Source organism: Rana temporaria, chromosome 5 (genome assembly GCF_905171775.1).
Source record: "Rana temporaria chromosome 5, aRanTem1.1, whole genome shotgun sequence".
In the NCBI taxonomy this organism is placed as follows: domain Eukaryota; kingdom Metazoa; phylum Chordata; class Amphibia; order Anura; family Ranidae; genus Rana; species Rana temporaria.
The window spans coordinates 105,727,321-105,752,424 of NC_053493.1; the positions used below are offsets into that span (position 1 = coordinate 105,727,321).

The 25,104-nt window shown below is 41.1% G+C and overlaps 1 protein-coding gene across 1 annotated transcript in view; it reads left to right on the forward strand.

The window, feature by feature from the left end:
• KCNH8 (potassium voltage-gated channel subfamily H member 8) overlaps positions 1 to 25,104 on the forward strand; it is a 580,442-nt gene that overhangs the window by 536,563 nt on the left and 18,775 nt on the right. Inside the window, 1 exon segment of the mRNA XM_040352973.1 lies at positions 5,247 to 5,353. Coding sequence (XP_040208907.1) covers positions 5,247 to 5,353 — 107 coding nt within the window.

Sequence of the window (25,104 nt, forward strand, 5' to 3'; positions counted from 1 at the left end):
AGAAGTTCTGCCATCTGTATGCAAGACAAGTTCATTTACATATGCACGCAAGACCAACGTGTGTGTTTGCAATTGGGCATAAGCATGAAGTGGCGGCAGTTTTTTTTTACTAGTAATGGCGGCGATCTGCAATTTTTATCGTGACTATGATATTGCGGCGGACACATCGGACACTTTTGACACTATTTTGGGACCATTGTCCTTTATACAGCGATCAGTGCTAAAAAAATGCACTGATTAATGTGTAAATGACACTGGCAGGGAAGGAATTAACCACTAGGAGGCAAGGAAGGGGTTAAGTGTGTCCTAGGGAGTGATTATAACTGTGTGGGAGCTGGGCTACCAGTGACACGACGCTGATCACTGCTCCCGATGACAGGGAGCAGTAGATCATTGTCCCGTCACAAGGCAGAACAGGGAGATGCCTTCTTTACACAGGCATCCCCCATTCTGCCTCTCTGTGACATGATCGGGGGACACCGGCGGACATTGAGTCTGCGGGTCACTGAGTACGCTGCGGGTGCTCGCACTCCCACAATGCCGCGATTTGAAGGGGGCGTACCTGTATGCCCATTCCTGCAACAATGCCATTGTGCTGACGTATAGCGTCGTGCGCTGGACGGCAAGCAGTTACATTTATTTAATATTTATTTTGATAAGTTATTTTATTTATTTTTTAAATGGTTACTGTATTTTTATATTTTTCTCTTTTTTTGCGAACACAAGGGAGGAACAACATCCCTTGTGATAGCATGGACCATGACAGGTCCCCTTTATGTAGAGATCTAGGGACCTCATATCTGTCCCCTGGTCTCCAAAGCATCCAATCAAACCAAAATCGGTTTGATCAGTAATGGCTTGTTTACATGAGACCAAAACTGGAAGCGATAAAATCCTTGTCACTTCTGGTTCTGATGTTACATCGTGGGAGGAATTACATCCACCTCTCTCACTGTGTCCCAGGAACCGAGTGCTCCTGGTCGCATCTTAAAGGCAGTAAAGGTGGTAGTGGGGGCGGAGGGTGGCCTGTAAAAGTAATCCAGTGGCTTCATAGTCACTAGGATTACTTTTACTTTGTGAAGAATCCCTGGAGCTAAAAAATGATATATTGATTATTGCTGCAGTGATGACCGGGATATCACCCTGGATATCACGCTTTATTGGGAATCGGTTCGAGGGAATTGGTTTGGGGGGTGGGTAAAAATGCAGCTCCACTGCACATGTTTACTGCTCCGTCAAATGCAAGTGTAAAATAGCATTTCACTGTGTCTTATGATAATCACACAGGCAGCACAGTACGTAGGTGTTCTATCATGGCTCTGTCTCACATGCCTGTTGGATGCTGACTTTGTTAATTTTTGGCTGTACTGAGTGTTATAGACTGTAACAGTACAGCCATAACATACATAACATACAGAACATAAAAGTACAGCTGTAACAGTACAGCCAAAAGTCAGCACCCAAAAGCCATGTGACACAGAGCTATGAGGGAGCACCTGTTTACTGTGATGCCTGTGTGATTATCATAATGCTGATGATAACCTGCTGTGCTGTGAGTTATATATTAGTAAGGATTCTATGCTCTATTCTCCACTCGCTGTGTCCATTGCAGCCATGCTCTCCTCCTGCTGTTCCATGGGGTGGGTTAATATTTCTTGTGTACTTTATGTAGCCCTTCGCACTTTTATTTTTCTGTTAATCCCTGGAATATGTGTACAATTTGATCATCATTTTTGTTCTAGGAAATTGTATTTTTTGATCTTTCTCTGTCCAGTCATCTGAAGGTTGTTTGGGTCTAGGTTTTTGTATACACTTCATTGTACTCTCTCCTATTAGCAGCATCTTCCTTGTAAACTCACGGACTACTAACAGTGTGTAGCACTACCTCCGAAGGAGCTTCTGGTTTGTTTTGGGTGGCATGTTACCTCATGGCTCCTCCGCCGTCTAAGGGTGTATGGTGGATGTAGCATTAATGGAATCTCCACTACAGATGTCTTTTTCTGTGCTCTTTATAAAAACAATAAAACTTTGTGGTAATAGAAGAGTTGAAGTAGAAGGGGAAATAGCAGATTCAGGCGTATCAAAGGGAAACAGTCCTGCTTCCAACAACACTTAAGCCCTGTACACACGATCGGTTCGTCTGATGAAAACGGACCGATGGACCGTTTTCATCGGACGAACTGATTGTGTGTGGGCCCCATCGTTTTTTTTATTCATCGGTGAAAAAAAAATGAAACCCGTTTTAAATTTTTCTTATGGTTAAAAAAACGATAGAAAAAAAACGATCGTCTGTGGGGAAATCCATCGGTCAAAAATCCACGCATGCTCAGAATCAAGTCGACACATGCTCAGAAGCATTTAACTTAATTTTTCTCAGCACGTCGTAGTGTTTTATATCACCGCGTTGGACACGATCAGATTTTTAACTGATGGTGTGTAGGCAAGACTGATGAATGTCAGCCTCATTGGATATCTGATGAAAAAATCCATCAGATTAGATTCCATCAGATGAACCGATTGTGTGTACAGGGCTCAAGTCCTCTTTGCCACTCTAGCCGGAGTGGGTATAGCTTACCTGGACAGGCCTCTCTCACTGACCTGGCAGCCAGAGTATCACTCGGAACTTAGAGGAAAAGTCTCTGCCACAGACCCTCCTTAGGTTTGAGGTAGCGGAGGTAATCCTCCTTAAAAAGACTTTGGACTGGATCTCCTTCAGGTAGTTTACAGGTGATCGACTGACAGGTGACCAACGTCCATCTTTTCAGTATTCGGTTCCCTTGATCTCCTGTGGATTGTTGAGACCCTATTGCATTGCCAGCCTCTCTTGGCTCTGATCAGATGGACTCCCCACCAAACAGCTATCTCGCTTGGGATCTTCTTTTAGGATTGGGGACCCAGTCGATTACTGGGGCCCCGCCACAGCTTTAAATGTTCCGGCCAACATGGTCCCGGAAACCAGGAACACACGCACCCCAGCCTGGTAGGCCATTTCGCCGAGGCGCTGTGATGCAGTCACCCTAAAGGTGGGTGCCGCACTCGAAGAAGAACCCAGACCAATGACATCTGTCTCATAAATACCCTCCCCCAGCATGCACAGCGAGGAGAAATCCTCCTGATAGGCTGTTGAGGAAAAGCACCCAAACCTCGACTCCACTGCTGCTACCTATCGTCTTGTGGTGGGAACAGCACCCCAGGAACGACAGAGTAAGCCCACAGCACAGCCAAGCTGAGACAGAGACCCAATTTGAATAGATTAACTGGATCAGAGCAACCTAACTCTCTGATCCCCCTCTAAATTTAACAAAGCACCGGTACTTGGAAGTAACCAGGCGCTATGAGTATTTTGATGAAAAACTGTTAGTAGTCATCGAATATGCTTTCTGAACTTTCCTAGACAGTTTTTCTGTAAATCTGAGCAGTATCTAAAACTAAAGGGCAGTAGCTGGGTCCATAAACCGATGTAAAGCTGCTACAGATAAGATTCTTACCAGGCAAGATGACACTTTTCCTTTTACCTAATACCTGTAAGATAAGTGCCATGCTTTCCTTATCAAGCATCTGCAGCCTCATTTCTAAAATCTATCAGCAGCCCTGGAATAACAAGTTACAGTGTATGTGTACGGTTATTTTCCCAGAGGAGTTGTGCATACTTGGAGTAGGCTGTTAGCAGATTCATGAGTCATTCAGCAGCATCAGTAATTTAATTCAAATATGTTTGGGATATATATAGGTCTATACTCAGAACAAGGTATATATATATATATATATTTTATAAAAGGGGAGGAAATAATGGTTCACTACTAGGTATTTTTCTGATGTCATTATTGTATGTTGCTAAGTTTGGTTAAAAAGACACAATTATTGCATTATTATATGGGTTCCTTAAAGTGTCTCTAAAGGCTGAAGGTTTTTTTTTACCCTAATGCATTTTGCTTTAAGGTAGAAAACCTTATGTGAACAGAATCGCCCCCCAGGTCCACTAAATAATTGTTTGAGCCCGATCTTGATGCAGTGCTGTGCCTGAGAGCAACAGCTTTCTCTGTTCTCTGTCTCTCACCTCATAGGACAGAGAGGCAGTAGTGAAAGCTATTGGCTCCTGTGGGTTTTAATTAAATCCTATGATGAGGGAGCAGGGGGCTGAGCCACACGTTCTGTGTCTATTGGCTTGGGAAGTGGCTTCCTATAGGGGAAGAGCAGGTAAGCATGGCATGTTTATGATTAAAACATTTTTTTTTGAATGTTTAGAATCATTTTAATTCAGGTGTGGCAACAATACTTTGTTAATTGTTTTGGTATACAATGTATGGCATATTGCCGGAGTTATTTAAAATATCTGGATGGATGCATTTATTATTATATTGTGTTTTATTGATCTTCAGAATTATTAAAAAATGTATAAACAATAAAATATTCAAATAATCGCACATCCCCTCAATATCCAACCCGTCGCTAGCTCTACTCCACCTAGGGGTAGAAACATTTCCTCCCAGATCACAGGTAGTAATAATACATCTCCTACTTGAAGAAATGCTGAATATCACTAGACTTTGGAAAGCTTCCAAACTCCCACCCAAAGGATCCACAATTACAGACCTTAATCTTCAATGTGAGATGGAGAGACTAGTAGCTAGAAAAAACGTATGCATAGATAAATGCCTTTTTCAGTGGTCTTCATGGTTATCACATCCTAGCTGCACTGTACAAATATAATGTTTCTTGTTACCCACTAGTATATTTGATTGATTTGCTGATGCTCTCTTCCCTCTTCCCTCCCTCCCCTTCCCATCCTTACCCCCTCTTTTTCCCATCCAAACCTCCCCCCCCTCCCCTCCTCTGGAGCCACCTCTACTAATATCTCTGGAATTTCTCCGGATGGAGGCATATGTTTACTGATCTGTATTGAATTTCCCACTGCATTGACTGTTATGAGTATTTTCCATAATTTGTTACCTGTGTTCTAGTTGGAACATCTGACAAGATTTCACATGTAAATGCTAACTCTTTATATGAAACTAATAAAGAATATTGAAATATTCAAACACTATTTCAGTGGTGAAAAAATAACGGTATTTGTAAAAAAAAATGCATCAGACTCAGTATTGAGTTATTTTGTTAGTACAAGCACACTGATACAACTGCAATCACCATACCTATTATATATATTATTTAAATTATGTTGGATTATGCCCTGCAGGTTCAAATTTCACTTAAGATATTAAACAGTAACTGTATTTTCATTTTAACAGAGTTGTTGATGGAATTGAAGATGATAATGGTAATGAAGAAGGTCAAGCATTTGACTTTGAAGCTTATCAATTGAGACAACAAGCACGATTAAATCAAACCACAGGAGGTAATGTATAACAGTTGGTTAAGATAGATGGATTAACATTACAGTGTTGCTTAATTACCTATTGATAGGGTGAGTCGTGAGCTCACTGATCTATACCTGATTCAAGGAGAACCAGGCCTTTATGTGTGGCCAAACCCTACAATGGCAGGATTTAGACAGACAACAGACTGGCTCTTTTTTAATACTCTCTTGAATCAGGGGTCTCCAAATGATGGCCCTCCAGTTGTTCAGGATCTACAGTTCCCATCATATCTAGTCATGTCTGTGAATGTCAGGGTTTTACAATACCTCATGGGATGTGTAGTTCCACAACACCTGGAGGGCTGTAGTTTGTAGATCCCTGAGATATAACCAAATCTTTAGCATAATCATACTTTAAAATAATCATGTAAAAAGTGCATCAGGTACCTATCAGTCTATTCCTTTACCAATGGATTTATTGAAAATTTTTATCCCTTCTCTACACGTCTATAAATGGACGAATCTGAGCACACATCTCTTACAAGACCTATTTTTGAATCAGGTCTTGAATCCCTTTACTGAAGTCCAAAGCATCTACCAAGTACCAGACCAGGATTTGTTATCATAAATCCAAGTGGCACTTACTGCAACATAACCGACTACACCCATCCATTCATATAAACTTGACATTATATCTCTTCTACCAACCCCCCATGAGACATATTTGTACTTATTCCTTATTTTACTCCTTCACCCTTACAACCTTTGGCTGAATTAGCATTGTTACACCTTACTGTCAATGAGATTCCCTTATCATCTAGAATTCTTCTGCTATCCTATTTTTTAGTAATGTAATTGGTAATGTGTAATTTGTATTGCTCTTATGAAAGAATACTTGCTATAAAAAATGACTTCATGACTACATACATTTCCGTTTATGGGATAATTGGCTCAACCATTCCTATTGTAATATATAATAAGTTAGCTTTCCTATGGGGCTCCCGCTTATATTTTACACCATAATACGTTATTATTGATTACACCTGTTAAGCCCTGTACACACAATCAGTTTGTCTGATGAAAACAGACCGATGGACCGTTTTCATCAGACAAACTGATCGTGTGTGGGCCCCATCGGTTTGTTTTCCATCGGTGAAAAAAATAGAACATGTTTTAAAATCCTCCTATGGATAAAAAAACAATAGAAAAAAACAATAGTCTGTGTGGAAGTCCATCAGTCAAAAATCCATGCATGCTCAGAATCAAGTCGACGCATGCTCAGAGGCATCAAACTTCATTTTTCTCAGCACGTCGTAGTGTTTTACATCACCGCATTGGACACGGTCGGATTTTTGAATGATGGTGTGTAGGCAAGACTGATGAAAGTCAGCTTCATTGGATATCCGATGAAAAAATCCATCCGATTAGATTCCATCAGATATCCGATCGTGTGTACAGGGCTTAAGTGTTCCTTTTCCTATTTGCTTAAGAAGGCTTAGCAAATACTGATGTTCTTCTAGATCTGTTAGTTCTTTGACATGGCTTGTGCTACTATGTATATGCTAAAGTATACCAGATCCTATATACGGTATGTGTTATCAATTACCTTGCTTATCTACATTTCTGGATTTTTCATCTCTAGAGATTGTCAAATTAATGTTTGTTTACTTTTGATAACAACTCAAATAAAAATTAATTGAACATAAATAACAAACTAAACATCTCCCCAAATCCTACATTAACACATCACAGCTCTGTAGCTTTGTAGACTTGTGTTACACTAGGAGCTGCACCAATACCATTTAACAAAATCTCCTGCATTAAATCTGCATTAATTTCTGGGGAAAAGTCATTCACCATTGGACCAAAAATGAGTCCCGCTTTAGCTTGAATTTTTTTTATGGCTGACATGATTGTGGTGCACTTTCAAATCAAAGGTTTGCATCAAATGTGAAAATACATAATTAGCGAATTCATGGGAATTAACACATTTATTTCCTTGTTGCTAAATGTGGAATTTTTTGTTTTGTTTTACATTATGGAAGGGGAAGATGAGACTTTAGCCCCATACACACGATCGGAATTTCTGATGGAAAAAATCAGACAGACTTTTTCCATCGAAAATTCTGACCCTGTGTATGCCCCATTGGAGTAATTCCATTAGAAATTCAGATGAATTCCATCGGAGTTTAGATAGAGAACATGTTCTCTTTAACTCCGATGGAATTCTGATGGAATTCCGTCGGAATTCCGATGTGAGTTTGGTCGGACAAAGGTCCAATCGTGTGTACGGGGCTTAAGGCTACTATAGTAATTAAGATGTCATGTCAGAGGATGGGCAGGAGAAATCTTATTGCTATAATTTTTTTTTTAAAGAACACCAGGGTTTGATTTATTCCCCAAGAGCTCACCAATACTATACTTGGGTGGACCAAACCTTTAACGTTCTTTAATTTCCAACAATGCTATCACATAGAAAGGTTTAGTATTATTAGCACCATCATTAGAAGCAGGTAGCACAGCTTGAATTTATTTCAAAAGTTTGATGAAAAGTTTGTGCTTTATACTATATAAAGCTTTGTACTTATTAGCTTCTGAAACTATGCCCAGGAATATCAGAAACAGAACAGGAAGAAAGCAAGCCAGCTTTTTGAATTTTGAAAGCAAGCCAGCTTTGGCAGGTGCCTTAGGCTTGAGTCTCCCAGTGCCCCTGAGAATTTCTTCTTACTTTTAAAGCCAACTCCTAGTTCTCCAGAAATACACCTCACAATGAGAAGACTGCAGAGAGTCTACATTACTTGAATGCGAGAAAAGAGATACATGACTAATAAGGATTATCTTTTATTTCTTTGGTAAAACACTGTTTGCTAGCTTTAGCTTATTAGAGAGAAAGAGCCAATGATCTGTTTGAGACATTATCAAATAATCTCCTTGGAAATCACTTACAGTATCTCACAAAAGTGAGTACACCCCTCAAATTTTTGTACATATTTTATTATATCTTTCATGTGACAACACTGACGAAATTACACTTTGCTACATTGTAAAGTAGTGAGTGTACAGCTTGTATAACAGTGTCAATTTGATGTCCCCCCAAAATAACTCAACACACAGTCATTAATGTTTAAACCGCTGGCAACAAAAGTGAGTACACCCTAAGTGAAAGTGTCCAAATTCGGACCAATTAGCCATTTTCTCTCCCCAGTGTCATGTGACTCATTAGTGTTACAAGGTCTCAGGTGTGAATGGGGAGCAGGTGTGTTACATTTGGTGTTATCGCTCTTACTTTCGCATACTGGTCACTGGAAGTTCAACCAGGATTTCAACCGTATTTGATTATTCATAAGGATAAGGTGAAACATATAAAATATAGATGCGCTAATATTAACTTAAAAGGTGATACAACGTACAAAGAAAACTAATCAGGGAGAACACTCCATAAACTGTGAATTACTAATATGTCCTTAATTAGTGCACAGTGATTAGCAGGATTCCATGCAGGGAAAAATCACTCTCTTCAATCTGAATGCTAATCCAGCCCTCCACCGCTGTGATCAGATGATACAGGTACTCACAGACAGGGATTGCATGAAAGAAAAGAGAAGAACCTAATTGCGCAATATTCGATGACAGATCAAAAATGTATTCAGAGCATTGACATATGCACTCACAAATCCCAGCTTTCAGTAAAGCATGAAAACGCCACTCAGTATGCTGTTTCCTCAGCTCGATCCGATGCACTCGGATTCGATCGCAGGCTCCTCCCTACGCGTTACGTCACAGGCACGCAACTTACTCATGGGTTCCTACCTGGTAGGAGCCTGCGATCGAATCCGAGTGCATCGGATATGAGGATGAGGATATCGCCTTTGGGCGCAGTGTGCTGCAGGTGGCAGTATAGGTCCTCACGTCTGAAGGTGCCTTGTTTATTTGGTGTCTCCCTCCCCTCAGATGGCATTGCTATGGGACATCCCACATAGTTATTATTATGCAGCTCTGTGTCCAGTGATGTGCGAAAAAGAAAATAGGATTTTTATAACAGCTTACCTGTAAAATCCTTTTCTTCTAGTACATCACGGTACACAGAGCTCCTGCCCCTCTTGTTGGAACACTTATTGCTTTGCTACAAAAACTGAGGTACTCCCGGTTTGGGAGGGGTTATATAGGGGAGGGGTGTGTCTTGGGTGTGCCAGTGTCCATTACCTGAAGGTAGCCTATATACCCACATAGTTATTACTATGCAGCTCTGTGTCCCGTGATGTACTGGAATAAAAGGATTTTACAGGTAAGCTGTTATAATAATCATATTATTTCCTCCTCCGTGTTCAACTTCCCCTGACTTCTTTGTCAAGACTGACGGCTCAACTAGCAACCTGTCCCCACATGCCAAGGTTCCACATCCAATCAAGGTCCAAAGCTTGCCGCCTCAACCTCCACAACATTTCCAAAATATGCCCCTTCCTAACCAAAGATGCCACAAAACTCCTTGTTCACTCCATGGTTATCTTTCGCCTTGACTAATGCAACTCCCTCCTCATTGGCTTACCTTTACATAGGTTATCCCCCATTCATTCCATCATGAATACTGCTGCCAAACTCATTCACCTTACTAATCCCTCAGTGTCTACTACCCCTCTCTGTCAATCATTCCACTGGCTGCCGCTCACCCACAAAATTAAAAATTCTAACAACAACTTACAAAGCCATCTACAACTCTGCCCCTTCTACATCATTAACCTAGTCTCAAAATACCAACCTAATTGTTCTCTTTGTTCCCTTTCAAGACCTCCTGTTTTTCAGCTACCTTGTCACCTTCTCCAATTATTGCCTCCAGGACTTCTCCCAAGCCTCTCTCATCCTCTGGACCTCCCTACCCCAAGCTAACCAACTATCTCCCAGTCTGTCCACTTTTATATGGTCCCTGAAAACCCTTCTATAAATTTTGATTCTTAGCATACATGTTTTTTTCCCCCTTGGAAGAGCATACACACGAGTGTGATGGGAAAAAGATAGCCGGGAATCACGACGGGAAAAAAGGGAGCTCGTTCAAATTTTTTTGCAGGCAGTTTACTCGTTAGGAAAACTGCTATGGAGCATACACACGGTCGGTTTTCCGGACAAAAACATGTCAGTTTTCCCGTTGGGAAAACCAGTGGTGTGTACGAGGCGTGTCACTGCTGAAGAATATTAACTTCTGTGTCCTAAACCTCCACCATTGTCTCTATAAGAATTTTATTGCAGTTTGCTGATAAAACTGATAAGTTTACTTTAGTGCCATGAATATCAGCTTATCAGTGCCTGAAATACTCATTTGCCAAAACCAAATTTTAAGCTTTGGTTAGAAGTCTTTCAAAATCTAAAAGAACACCCAAAATTCAATATCTTACATTTAATTAGTCTACAAGTGCATTTAAGCAGTCTCAATTCTAACTGTGGAAATACCAGTACTATATGATATCATAGTAAATCCTCAGTATAACTATCTATCTATCTATCTATCTATAACTATCTAGGTTCCTTAAGAAATGAAATTTCCCTGCTGACATTCAATCTAACAGTGTGTTTTCTAGGTAATATGACAGCTCATTGACCCAAATTTATCAACCAGCATAATTTACCACACAAGGGAAAATACCACTTGCTACATTATTATATGGATCTGATTTACTTGAGATAAAATTACACTATTAGATAAATGGGTCACCAACATGCAAAATACATTCCATTAAGATGACAAATTGTTAAGCAGATTCTTTTTTATCTTTATTAGATATGCTGTATTCTTATCTTTTGTATTGTACAAAGCATTTATCCTCTGACTTGATGACCATCCACACAGCTTAATTCAAACACCTTAGCTTAAAGTGGTTGTAAATCCACTGTTACAACTTGCACCTACAGGTAATCCTAGATTAAGGCTTACCTGTAGGTGCAAGAAATATATTGGTTAAGAAGATATATTCACAAAAACGGGCACCGCTGTCTACGGCGCATGCGCGCCGTAGATAATAACGCAGGCACACTGAGCAGTGCCGTTTATGTGAATGGCATTAACGGGGTTAATGCCGTGTTTTTGCGCATGCGTGGGAGTGACGTCTGTTTTTGCCTCTCCGGCGATGAGATTGGCTGGAGCGACGAAAACAGAAAGAAGCTCCAGGGGACATGGTGGCATGGTGGCAGAGGTGGATAGGACCATGGCGGACTTCGGGGGCTTTGTTCTCAGGTAAGTGACACATAATGAGCTAGTATGCTGTGCATACTAGCTCATTATGCCTTTCTCTTGCAGGTGTATTTTACCGAGGGTATTTTACAGAGGGTTTACTTCCTCTTTAAGTAAGAGAGGCAAGTACATGATTCTCAAGGCACTTACCTCCTTACTTAGGGCGCGTAGTGTAAACGCGGCGGGCGTAAGGGTGCCTAATTCAAATGGGTTGGAGGGGGGCGTGTTTAATGGTAATGAGGCTTGACCTCACGCTTTTGACGTTTTTTGGCTACTGCGCATGCGCCGGGCGCCTACATTTCCCAGTGCGCATTGCGGCTAAGTATGCCGTATGGGCCTATTGATTTTGACGTGGACGTAAACTACGTAAATCCCGAACGGCGGCCATACTTGACATTACTATTCCACTAGAGCCTAGCTCTAACTTTACGCGGCCTATCTCTTACGTAAACAGCGTAAAAGTACTGCGTCGGCCTGGCGTACGTTCGTGAATCGGCGTATACCCTTATTTACATATTCTACGCCGGCCGCAATGGAAGCGCCACCTAGCGGGCATCCAAAATATTGCAATCTAAGATAGGACGGCGCAAGCCGTCGTATCTTATGCCCCGTACACACCATCACTTTATGTGATGAAAAAAACGACGTTTTTAAAAAAGTCACTTTAATTGACCGTGTGTGGGGGAAAACGTTGTTTTATGTCTTGTAAAAAACGACCAAAAAAAATTGAAGCATGCTTCAATTTTATGTGTCGTTTTTCAAAACGTCGTTTTTTACTTCACAGAAATTGACCGTGTGTAGCAAAAAACGTCGTTTAAAAAGACGTTTTTACACCCGCGCATGCCCAGAAGCGAGCTTCAATGTAAAAAGTGGTGAGAACGTAACCTCGCTTTGCTAGAACATTGTGAGAAAAACGATGGTGTGTAGGCAACTTGGTCTTTGAAAATTGAAGTTTCAAAAACGTCGTTTTTTTTCATCACATAAAGTGATGGTGTGTACGGGGCATGAGATATGTTTAACCACTTACCCCCCGGACCATATTGCTGCCCAAAGACCAGAGTACTTTTTGCGATTCGGGACTGCGTCACTTTAACAGACAATTGCGCGGTCGTGCAACGTGGCTCCCAAACAAAATTTGCATCCTTTTTTTCCCACAAATAGAGCTTTCTTTTGGTGGTATTTGATCACCTCTGCGTTTTTTATTTTTTGCGCTATAAACAAAAATAGAACGACGATTTTGAAAAAAATGAATATTTTTTACTTTTTGCTGTAATAAATATCCCCCAAAAATATATAAAAAAACATATTTTTTCCTCAGTTTAGGCCGATACGTATTCTTCTACAAATTTTTTTTCGTAAAAAAAATCGCAATAAGCGTTTATTGATTGGTTTGCGCAAAAGTTATAGCGTTTACAAAATAGGGGGTATTTTTATGGCATTTTTATTAATATTTTTTTTTACTAGTAATGGCGGCGATCAGCGATTTTTTTTTCGGTATTGCGACATTATGGTGGACACTTCGGACATTTTTGACACATTTTTGGGACCATTGGCATTTTTATAGCGATCAGTGCTATAAAAATGCATTGGATTACTATAAAAATGCCACTGGCAGTGAAGGGGTTAACACTAGGGGGCGGGGAAGGGGTTAAGTATGCCTGGGTGTGTTCTTACTGTGGGGGGGGTGGCCTCACTAGGGGAAACACTGATCTTCTGTTCATACATTGTATGAACAGAAAATCAGCATTTCCCCTGCTGACAGGAACGAGAGCTGTGTGTTTACACACACAGCTCCCGTTCCCCGCTCTGTACCGAGCGATCGCGTGGCGGCTAATAGGCAGGACGTCATATTACGTGCTCTCGCCTAGGAGAGCCACCTTGTGGACGTATTTCGGCGGTGCGCGGTCGGCAAGTGGTTAAGCGTATCTCTGTTTGAGCATACGCTTAAACTTAGGTCAGCGTAGATTCTGAGTTAGGTTGACTTATCTACTGATAAGCCGGCCTAACTCTTTGTGAATCTACCTATAACAGTGCTAAATCGAGCATCAATGTGCTCAAAAACTAAAATATGTTACCATATCCTGCTAATGAGAAATCTCCATTGGCAAATGCATGTATACTGAAACACATGGAAACCACCAAAAGAAAATATGATACTAAAAGTCCTCAAAAACCCCCCCCACTAAAACACTGATTTCCTCAGACAGTAATAAGTAGCTCAGAGTTTATGAGGTTAATGCTAGAATCTTCAGAGGGCGTCTGAAGACGTGAAACCAATCATGAAACGCGTCAGAGCGTGACCACGTGATCCAATCGTCCAATCAGAGCTGACAGGAGTAAGCAGAGTAACGGAGGAGCGATCCAGCTGTACTACACCTTATCCCTGAGGCCCTGTACACACGCTCATGTCACATGAACATGTCCGATGAAAACGATCCGTGGACCATTTTCATCGGACATGTCTGCTAGGAGATTTTGGTCTGATGGTTGTACACAACCCATCAAACCAAAATCCCCACGGACAGACAGCGCGGTGACGTGGCGGTGACGTTGACGCCGCCACGTCCGCAAACCAGGAAGTAAAATGCTTCCACGCATGCGTCGAATCCATTTGGTGCATGCGGGAGATTTCGGTCCGCTGGTTAAGCGTACTAACCAGCGGACATGTCGGACGGACGGGTTTCCAGCAGATAAGTTTTAAAGCATGAAATAAATGATGGTGACTGCGCTGTGTGAGGAAGTGGAAAGAGCAGATGCACAGGGAAGTGAATAGCAAAGACCCACCACTGAGTAATTGCAAAAACCAGTGGGGCCTGGAGGTGAGCCTTTTACACCACTAGAGTTGTGCGCACCGAAGTCTGCTCTTCTGCCACGGGATACCCCCTTGGGCCTCTATTATCGTTCACAGTGCACTTTAAGACTTTATTTGTGTTATTTGACTTTTTTACCTTATTACGGTCCCACATCTTCCCTCTTCTGGGACATCTGGGACTCCATTTGGATTGTGTTATATTTGAACTTTCTGGCACAATCCACATCAACTTAGCTGTTTGGATTTATATGCTTCTCATGTTTGTGATGTTCACTATTTAATTTAATTATAGTGTATGTTAATATTTAATTTATGCTTATTGCTGTTCACCATTACTGACCCACAGACCTCCCACCCCCACTGGTTTTAGCGATTACTCAGTGGTGGGTTTTTGCTATTCACTTCCCTGTGCATCTGCTCTTTCCACTTCAGCGCAGTCACCATCATTTATTTCATTCACACATTTCTGCCCAGGACCGGTTCCAGGTAACTGCAGCAGTGCCCCCCCCCTATAGTATTTAGCACCGATAGCGCAAGAGCCCTTCCAATTTATTGATTCAAGTTTTAAAGCATGCTTTAAAACTTTTTCTGCTGGAAAACCTGTCTGCTAGGCTGTACACACGGTCGTATCTGTCCGCTGAAACTGGTCTACCGACCAGTTTCAGCAGACATGTTCGATCTTGTGTACAGGGCCTGAGAGAGAGCCTGTGTCCAATGCACTCAAATCGGCCATGAATGAAATCGGAAAACTCGGGGCATTGCATTTAATTTTGAGTCCAGTCAACAATCCATCCATTTTCTAGATCTCCAGATCAATATTGAGAACGGTACATTTGTCATGTCCACTTTTTTCAAACCAACTGACCGCAACTCGTATATTCCACTAGATAGTTGCCATTTACCAACTTGGTTAAAATCTGTACCCCTGGGACAGTTTATGCGCATCAAACGCAATTGTACCAATCCCCTGACATTTGAGAACCAGGCCTCAATCCTCTCCAAGAGATTTGAGGAGAAGGGGTATGACAACTCCATCCTACTCCAATCAATGGAGAGAGTTAGAAATACAGATAGGACAGCTCTTCTTGCAGATAAAAACAGGGGGGAGCAAGGTGATAGATTTTCTCTACCCTTCGTTACAACTTTTTCTGCACAACATTTTAGTGTCAAGAAGCTGATTCAGAAGCATTGGCACATTCTCACTACAGATCAGGTCTTAGCCCCCATCCTTCCGGAAAGACCTAGTGTGGTTTTTAGGGGTGCTTCTACGATTGGAAGTCGCATTGCTCCCAGCGTTCATGATCCTCCGAAAGCAACTAGGACTTTCCTTGAAAATCTTACAGGATATTACAGATGTAAACGCTGTCAGGTTTGCACCCTAAATAGTTGCAGAGACAGGAAGATTTGTTATTTTCAGTCCACAGCTACCCAACAAACTTTTGAAGTCGAACCCTTTATAACCTGTTCGATGAAAGGTGTCATATACCTTATCCAGTGCCCTTGCGGCCTTCAGTACATAGGCCGCACTAAGAGGGCTCTGTCAGTTAGGTTAAACGAACATATCGCCAAAATCAGAAGTGGTTTCGATAAGCATTCTGTCTCTAGGCATTACGATTTAAAGCACCATAGAGACCCCTCCAATACTTTGTTTATCGGAATCGATAAATATCGTCCGCATTGGAGAGGGAGCAATCTTGTCCGGGAAATATCCAGACAAGAAATGGCTTGGATCCACCGTACCAAAACGTACACACCGTATGGGCTGAATATCGACACAGATATTAATGCCTTTATTAATAATTCATGATTTCTCGTATCAATGATTAGGGTTTTGTGCCCAATTGAGTTTGCCACCTCTATTAGGTGTCTGTGCCTTTATATTTATTCGCCGCACTATGTTGATCCTGGCCATTTTTGATGATTATATATAGTACTTATTTGCAGTACTGAGTTGGTCCCAACAACCTGTTAATTTATTTGGACTGTATTGGACATTATTATCCACCCCTGATTGCATGCATGATGCTCATGCTAATTTGGTTTTTTATTATATCAGTTGGCATACTTTATGTACCCTTTGTTGTGTATACCATCGAATATGTCAATTTTACTAGTTAATGTATTATTAATCATTTATCATTGAATATGCAAATTTTATTATGTAATTTTTATTGTTTACCCCGTTTGGGTGGATTGACACGCCATTGCCTTTGCTAATTATTTGGTAACCATCTAGCTACTGCATCTCTGTACAGAGCTTTAACTTATGGCCCTGTATCTCGGGAGTCCTGAGTTTGTGGCTATCTTCCGTGTCTTTGCATCCAAAATGAGGCTTGGTCTGTCTGACCAATAGGTGGCTGGCTGTTGGCTCAGCCCGTTTTCCATATCGAGGCTTGGTCCTCGTGTTGATGCTTCCTGGGCCCCGCCGTGTCATCCGAGGGCTCTCTGCGTCGTCACGGCCGTGCGCCGACGTGTGACGTCGACGCACCTGGTCATGTGATGCGGGAGCCGTTCTCGAGGATACGGAGCGGTCTTCCGCATCTATTATTGCTAAGGGGCTCGGTTTTCAGTGACATCCGGCGTGGGACTGTTTCTCTTCCGCCGCGATGTCCGGATTAACCATGCCCTATGTATTTTATTGCCCTGGGACTCGGTATATGCGGGCGCATGCGCACTGGCGCCAGGTTCGGACCAGAGCGAGGCCTGGTCTGACCTTTGTGTTCCAACGTGCGCGTGCATGCGCGCCCACGTGCCTGCGATGACGCTTGGTCGTCATTCATTTTATTTTTGTTATTTAAGGGGGGTGATTTGGTGTGCCACCCGTGCCCCATGAGGAAGCGAGTTTTCTCGAAACCGGTCGGGCGGAACGTGTGTCGCATCGGATCACCCCCCGTTGAGTGCACTATTCCTACCTATTGGACGGGTGTTTTTTTGGATTGCTTCCGGCCGGAGCGCCAATTTGACATGCCTATTTTACACTGCATCCATGTAAGTGTGTTTTTGTCTTCTTTTTAATAAATTTTATCTATGGTATCACACTATTGCGGTCCTTCTATATTTTCCATGGTATTCGTCATCCAAGTATCCCATACATTGGTTTGAGACGGGGTCAGACGTCATACTCAGCCCATCCACATCCCAACTACCACAGGGTTAATCCAAACGCCTTCTGGGGTCTTCTTTTAATTAAGAGACCGCCGGTTTTCTGGTAAGCAGACACACTATTTCTATGGTGGAGGATCTCTTTCCTTTTGGATTGTCACTATTGAATACGACCGACACCTGTGGACTGTGTTCAAATCATTATTTTTTCTTTCACTGCACTGGTGAACAGGATCTACGTGGTTTTCTTCATTCTCCATAGACTATATTCATTGTCATATTTTTTCTATTTTTGCATGCATTTTAATATTCATGGATTATTTATCTCATGATCCTCAGGATTATTTATATACCTTTTTAATTTAGCGCACCTTGTTTTTTTCCTATTTATGCCATCACTGTACAACAATCACAGTAAGGTGCAGCTCTATTTTGTATTCACTGCATCCGATCACATATGTATTTTTATGAACTTTGTTTTATTTATATTTGTTAGTTGATTAGCGCAGTTGCTCCACCCACTTTTTCCCAATTTTAAAACAAGTTGCCTTTTTTTTAACCGATGGTTAACTAACCGATGGCGCAAACACATGATCGGTTTTGACCTATGAAAACGGTCCATCAAACCATTCTCACCGGTTGAACCAATCGTGTGTCAAACACCGTAACCAAAGCGATATAATGTTACAATAGTTACTTTGTTCTTCTCTGGGGAAATGATCAGGATTTTTTTTTTACACATTCTGTTTATTAAAGTGGTTGTAAACTCAACCACACAACTTGCACCTACAGGTAAGCCTAGATTAAGGCTTATCTGTAGGTGCAAGAAATATCTCCTTAACCTATACGGTTAAGGAGATATTTACCCAAAAACGGGCACTAATGTCTACAGCGCAGGCACACTAGCGGGCCGGCTCCATGAATGGAATCATACCGGGATTATGCCGGTCCAGCACACATGTGCGGGATCGTGCCGGTCCCGCACGCATGCGCGGGAGTGATGTCATTGCCCTCCGGCCAGTCACATCGCCGGGGCGGCGATTCACGGAAGGGACATCGAGGCAAGATGGCGGCGAAGGCGGAGGAGAATGAGGAGCAGTTCGGGGCTTCGATCTAAGGTAAGTCATTCATAATGAGCTAGTATGCTATGCTATGCTATGCTATGCTAGTATGCTCATTATGTCTTTCTCTTGCAGGGTTTTATTTTTTTTAAATACCGGGTTTACTTCCTCTTTAATAGCAGTGAATTACATTGTTATAAGCAAGCATTTTACTGAATGAAACAGATTAATTCCGTTTTTTTATTGTGATTAGCTGTGATTGATCAAAGCTAATCACATGGTACAATTGGCCTTTGATTGACCTTGTCTGTACCATTTGATCAAATTGACTAATCACAACTAGCAACACAATTGTACACAAAGGATGACATGAAAGGAAGCCATCTATTATGTACAACTGTCATGTGACCTGCTGTGATTGGTCATGATGGTCACATGGTGCCAGCAGTGAGCAATACACTGAACAGTCATTGGCTGTCTCCAGTGGACACAACCAGTGACAGATTAAACCACTGTGTGGCCCCACGGCCGAGAGAGCAGTGCTTCCTGACAGGACATCATATGACGTTCAATCAGGATGAAAAAGCCACCTTCCTGAATATAGCGGATGATGGCCGGGCGGGAAGGTGTTAAATTTAATAAACTGGGTTGAAACAATGTACTCCAAAGTCAGACCAGCCATAAAAAACAGTATTAAAACCAATGTCAATTACCTTGGTATTTATTGAGATAACTGGAACATGTAGGGGTTAAAGTGGACCTGTATTCAATTGTTAACATAGAGCTTTGTTAACAGCAAAGGAGAACAGCAAGTGAATATGCTTGGGCAATATTTTGTTTCAGGTTCCCTATTAGGTCTGGTAGTATACCCAAAAGCCAAATCATTCAATCAAAAAGTCTCTGTAGGACAGGAGGACCAGAACTCTCCTTGGCTAATTGCTCATTCAGTAGAGAAAATGTAGCAAAAGGTGCAGACTTTGCTAATTGGCAATAGTGGGACCTCGAAGCTGTATTTTTCCATAAAATGCTAACATGCATTTAAGAATATGAATATAAACAAACACTTTTTGTTAAACTATTTTCTCGAGAGGTTAATCATTGCTCCAGGCTGCCTTTTTTTTCAATTCATACTGCTACAATAATGCTGGTGCCATAATTGTATCTATATTATCTTGAACCAGGATCTATTTGTCTACAAAGCCAGCCTGCAGGTGCTGCAATTATGTGGGTCCCACAAGTTTAATGCATGTGAATGCCATATCCAGTGTGGTATGAAGTGGTCAGCAAACCACAGAAGAGCTACTGTGAGATGAAGTCTGCTGTGACTTCATACACTACTGTGATTGAGAACTCCACATCTATGCAGAGAATGTGGTTTTTACTGTGCATACCTGCCCAGTTGGGGCCAGAAAAAGAATGGAAAAAATAAGGAGAAAGTAAGGTTGTTACTAATTTTCATTAATCTAAAGCAGTGTTTTTCAACCAATGTGCCGCGGCACACTGGTGTGCTGTGAAGAGTCCCCAGGTGTGCCGCGGCAAAATGACCCCCAATATAGGCAGCTATCTGATGGCCACTTGGTTATTATTTATTATTACAGTGGTGCCGGTCCACTGTGTAAAGCTCACTTCCCGCTGCCACAGGCACTCGGGAAGCTGTGCGGACCTTTCCGACCGCATCTTGCCAACCGATTATGTCATCGGTTGCTATGGGAGGGTCGGGCGCACGCCGCACGCACTGATATCTGTGACGTGTGAGCCTCCGGAATAGATGCTGGCTGGCGCGCATTTCCCTGAAGGGGGGAGAAGAAGAACACCACGAGTAGGAAACAAAACAGCGAGGAGACGCAGGTACAGTACTTGTAGTAGATGAGCTATGAAGGTCATTGCATGGAGGAAGAGAGGGATCCTTTAATATCATGTCTCCCTCCTGACACCTCCATTGCCCACTCCGCTCTCCTCGTGTCACCCTGTCAGTCAGACTCCTCTGATGGAGAGAGAGATCCAGTACACGTTTTATCTGATAGAGCCAGCCAAGACAAAGAATCATCTGTAAACTCAAAATAGCAGGTTATGTCCACCTGGAGTGTGTCTGCCACCTTGGCATTCCCTACACCTGTCATTTTCAATGTATGATTAGTTTTTATTGCAGGCATGGTGTTTCTAAAAATAAAAAATAAACTACTGTATATAACACTTGTTGGCACTTTCATTGCCTCACTTTTCATTGCAAGCATGGTGAATTTTTTAAATGCAATATAATATACATGGGCTATATGGGTTATTTTTGATGATGATAACTGTATACTTCAATACTGCAGTTTGGCCACAGCTTAGATGTAGCGAAGGGTACCTGCGGTTTTCATGTGTTTTTTATTGACTTCTATTATGTCCCTTATTTTTGGTGTGCTTTCAGAAAATGTACCAAAAATGTACTACATAATAGAAGTTTATGAGAAACCACATGAAAACTGCAGGTATCCTGCGCTGCGGCCAAACTGCAGTATTGAAGTTTACAGTTATCATTATCAATAATAACCCACATAGCCCATGTATATTATATAAAAAATAAATAAAATCACCATGCTTGCAATGGAATTAGTCAATGTGAAAGTGCCCTAAAATGAAAATATCAGCCATAACCTTGGTATTTTTTTTTTACAACCAGTGGCTGGCTTTCTCATGAAAGCATTCCGGTTTTTGAGCCACTGGAACGCTTTCAGAAGCGGCGGGAGGGGATGTCCCCCCTCTTCCACCGTCTTGCCTGAGAAACAATCCAAAAGGGATAGTGAAAAAAAAAGTTTAATAAATAAGACAAGGGGCCAGATCCACATACATTTGTATCGGCGCAGCGTATCAGAGATACACTACGCCGCCGTACCTTACCTGGCGTATATTCGAATCCTCAGCGAGTTCGCGCCGTAAGTTATGGTGGCGTAGTGTATTTCTGGCGGCGGATTTCAAATTGGGCGGGTTGGGGGTGGGTTTCATTTAAATGAAGCGCGTCCCGCCGTGCTTTGCGCAAAATGACGTCGCAACGACGTCATTTTTTGAACTTAGACGTGAGTTACGTCCATCCCTATTCACGGACGACTTACGCAAAAAAAAATTCAAATTTTGATGCGGGAACGACGGCCATACTTAACATGGCAAGTCTATATATACGCCGCAAAATACCAGCTTTAACTATACGCTGGAAAAAGCCGACTACAGACGACGTTAGAAAATGCGACGGCCGTGCGTACGTTCGTGGATCGTCGTAAATCACTAATTTGCATACCCGACGCGGAAAACGACGCAAACTTCACCCAGCGGGCGCTGAAGTATTGCATCTAAGATCCGAAGGCGTATGAAGCCGTACGCCTGTCGGATCTTACCCAAATGCCGTCGTATCTTGGTTTGAGGATTCAAACTAAAGATACGACGCGGGAAATTTGAAAGTACGCCGGCGTATCAGTAGATACGCCGGCGTACTTCGTCTGTGGATCTGGCCCAAGGTGTTTTAAGGTGTTGCTTATGGAGATTTTGAAGTACCAAAGTTTGTCATCATTCCACGAGTGTGCGCAATTTTAAAGCATGACATGTTAGGTATCTATTTACCCGCCATAACATCATCTTTCACACTATACCCACAAATTGGGGTATTATATTGTGTTTTGTTTTAATTTATTGAACCACTGTGCAAATAGCAAGTGGCATAATTTTTTTTACCACATTTTTGGTTTGGTGTGCCTCGAGATTCTGACAGATTTTAAAGGGTGCCTTGGTTGAAAAATGGGTGAAAAACACTGATCTAAAGGAATGTGTCCCTATTTCCTACTATGTTGTGAGTTTTAAATATGTATCTAAGTTCTGCTTTAACATAGCTTTTTTGTTAATATTTGGGTATAACTCTTCTTTAACATTTGATAACGAGTGCTTGAGAGCTTGTATCCTATGCATATACATCATGTTGATGACACATCTCCTACACTATTCAGCAGTTCTTTTTCCAGAAAAGTTATTGTTCTCTCACCGCATATTTGTGTTACCCATATATTATATTTAAGAATTAATATCTCAAAGATATGATGTGGGTTAAATGAGAGTTCTTTTGACCAAGAGTGAAAGCATTAACACAATAACATTTATTGGAGTATAGTTGATAATATCTACCTAATACACAAACATCTATCTATATAGTCTACTGCAAGGATGAAACTATTAGGTTAAAATAAAATAATTACATGAAGGAATACATACAATTCCTTAAAACATTAATCTACAAACATATTCAGTTACAAGTAAAAAAGCAGACCTTTCCCATATTTACCCTTTGTTCCATTCTGATGGCTGCTCTCCCATAAAGTGAAATTTCCCTCTGCCTGTGTACATCATTACAGGCTGATGCCTCATTGGTTGGCATAGTGTGGCTCTCGATTGGATGGCCTACCTATTACTGATTCAGGACTGGCTACATCTCCAACTTCTATACTTTGCATAATTAGCCCCCTTTAATGCAAATCCTTGTAACTATTCTGAGCAGGAGATATACTTGAATTTTCCTGGGCAGTTAAGTATTGATTATGGGTTGGCCTTCCTTCACTGCATATCCCAGCATGGGATCCTTTGAAGTGAGTATGTGTAAAACAATGAGGTTTGGATCTCCATTGTTTGTATAAACAAGCCCAGGCACTGTCTTGTCTGCTTAACCTAACCTTCTTGGTGGCTCGGTTACATAGATGCAAAGCTAACTGAAATATATTCATAATTCAATATTTTACAACTATTAATGGAGATTTCACATAAACTCAACATTTGTCACATCATAAAGCTAGCCAAACCAGATAGAAATTACTGGCCTTGGCAGTGCAACTACTGTATACAAATAAGCCTGGGCACAGCTCTCATGGGCTATCAGCCTGGCTTGTTATAATTATGCCCATTGTTACTAGGCATTCCCTACATCCAGACTACTCATTTACAGTTAAAATCTTTGGATCAAAACTTGCTGCTATATTCTGTATTAATGGTATTCAAAGGATTTTTTTTCTGGGTTGTTTCTGGGTTGTTTTTTTATGATAGGTATTTATAAGCTGCATTGAGCTCTAAAGATCTATTTCTGTTGTACTTCTATGTAATATCCAGAAAAGCATTGGGATTATGTGGTACTGAAATATTCAAATCACATTAAAAAAAAAACCTGAATTAAACAGTGGTCCATTATCTCCCAGAGCGTTATACTACAAGCTCTATGTTTCTACATACAGTACCTGTGTCAAGTTTTACTCCCCATTCTGGCTGCCAGAGACATGTTTGTAATGATCATTTTTTTCTACTGGAATAGGAAGCTTTCCTACCAATTCCAAGAAGTCCTAGGGAAACACAATTAGGATCTCAAATGCTTAGGAGCTAATTGGGATTTTAAATTTGAATGTCAATGAGATGACCCACTACACTAGTAGTGTAATTTCCAGTTTTGTAATTTCCTCCATAAATTTTTAAGAAACCAAGGTGTAAACACTAAGTACCAAGACTGTTAGCACTATAGTTAAACATGATTTGATAAAGGGATACATTGTACACCAACGGCACTGGTGTCAGAGTATTATGAATTTTGAAATAAACAACAGTAATAACTGGCTTCTTTCAACCTTAAACTGTCTAATTAAACTTTTGAACAGGAGAAGGAGAAGTTCAGCTATATGTGTAATTAGAAATTCATTATACGATATTGAAAAAAAATCATTTTTCAGCAAAGAAATTAATATGTGCCTAGAAAACACATAAAATCTCCTACGTGTGGGGTTGAAATATAAACACGAAATGGTAATATTGAATGTTCATATTTACTTCAGTAAGTTAATTTTTTTACATACATTTTTTGTTATGGGCATAAAATGAAAAAAGTAAAAAAAAAAAATACATTATGTTTATTATCACATCCCTTTTATTCACATACCTGAGAAATCCTACTTGTAATATACATGATGAACATGTAGCATTTTATTAACATTACTAAGAACAATAATTGTAATAAGCCGGCTTGATCCGAGTAACGCACACTGCTCTAGGCTGCTGCTCTCATGCTCCTTAACTCACTGCATAGCTGCATTCTCCAGAAGGTGCGTGCCCAGGCCTTCAGCTGCTGCTATAACATGCAAATAGCAAAAAAATCTGCATGGCTGCACTCTTCATATGCTTTATTAAGAAGTACACAAGACGGACATCACAAAGCAGTGGGAGACAGAGGATGGATAATGCATTTTAAAGGCCAACTAGGAGCTTAATTGTAACCCAACCCAAAATGCATTATCCATTCTCTGTCCCCCACTGCTTTGTGATGTCCGTCTTCTGTACTTCCTAATAAAGCACATGAAGAGTGCAGCTGGACTTGTTTGTATGTAATAATAATGGTTAAAATAATGGTAATAAACATCACTATTTAATTCTGCATAAAATAATGGATTTTCACTTAGAAAGAGTTAATAACGAAGACAGATATTATTTGTATAGTACAAATATCATTATGAAATATGTGAACTTCTAGGTCAATGTAAATTTAGCACAGACTAAACTTGAGTTTTATTGAGCTACTACTAACATAGCTATGACAATA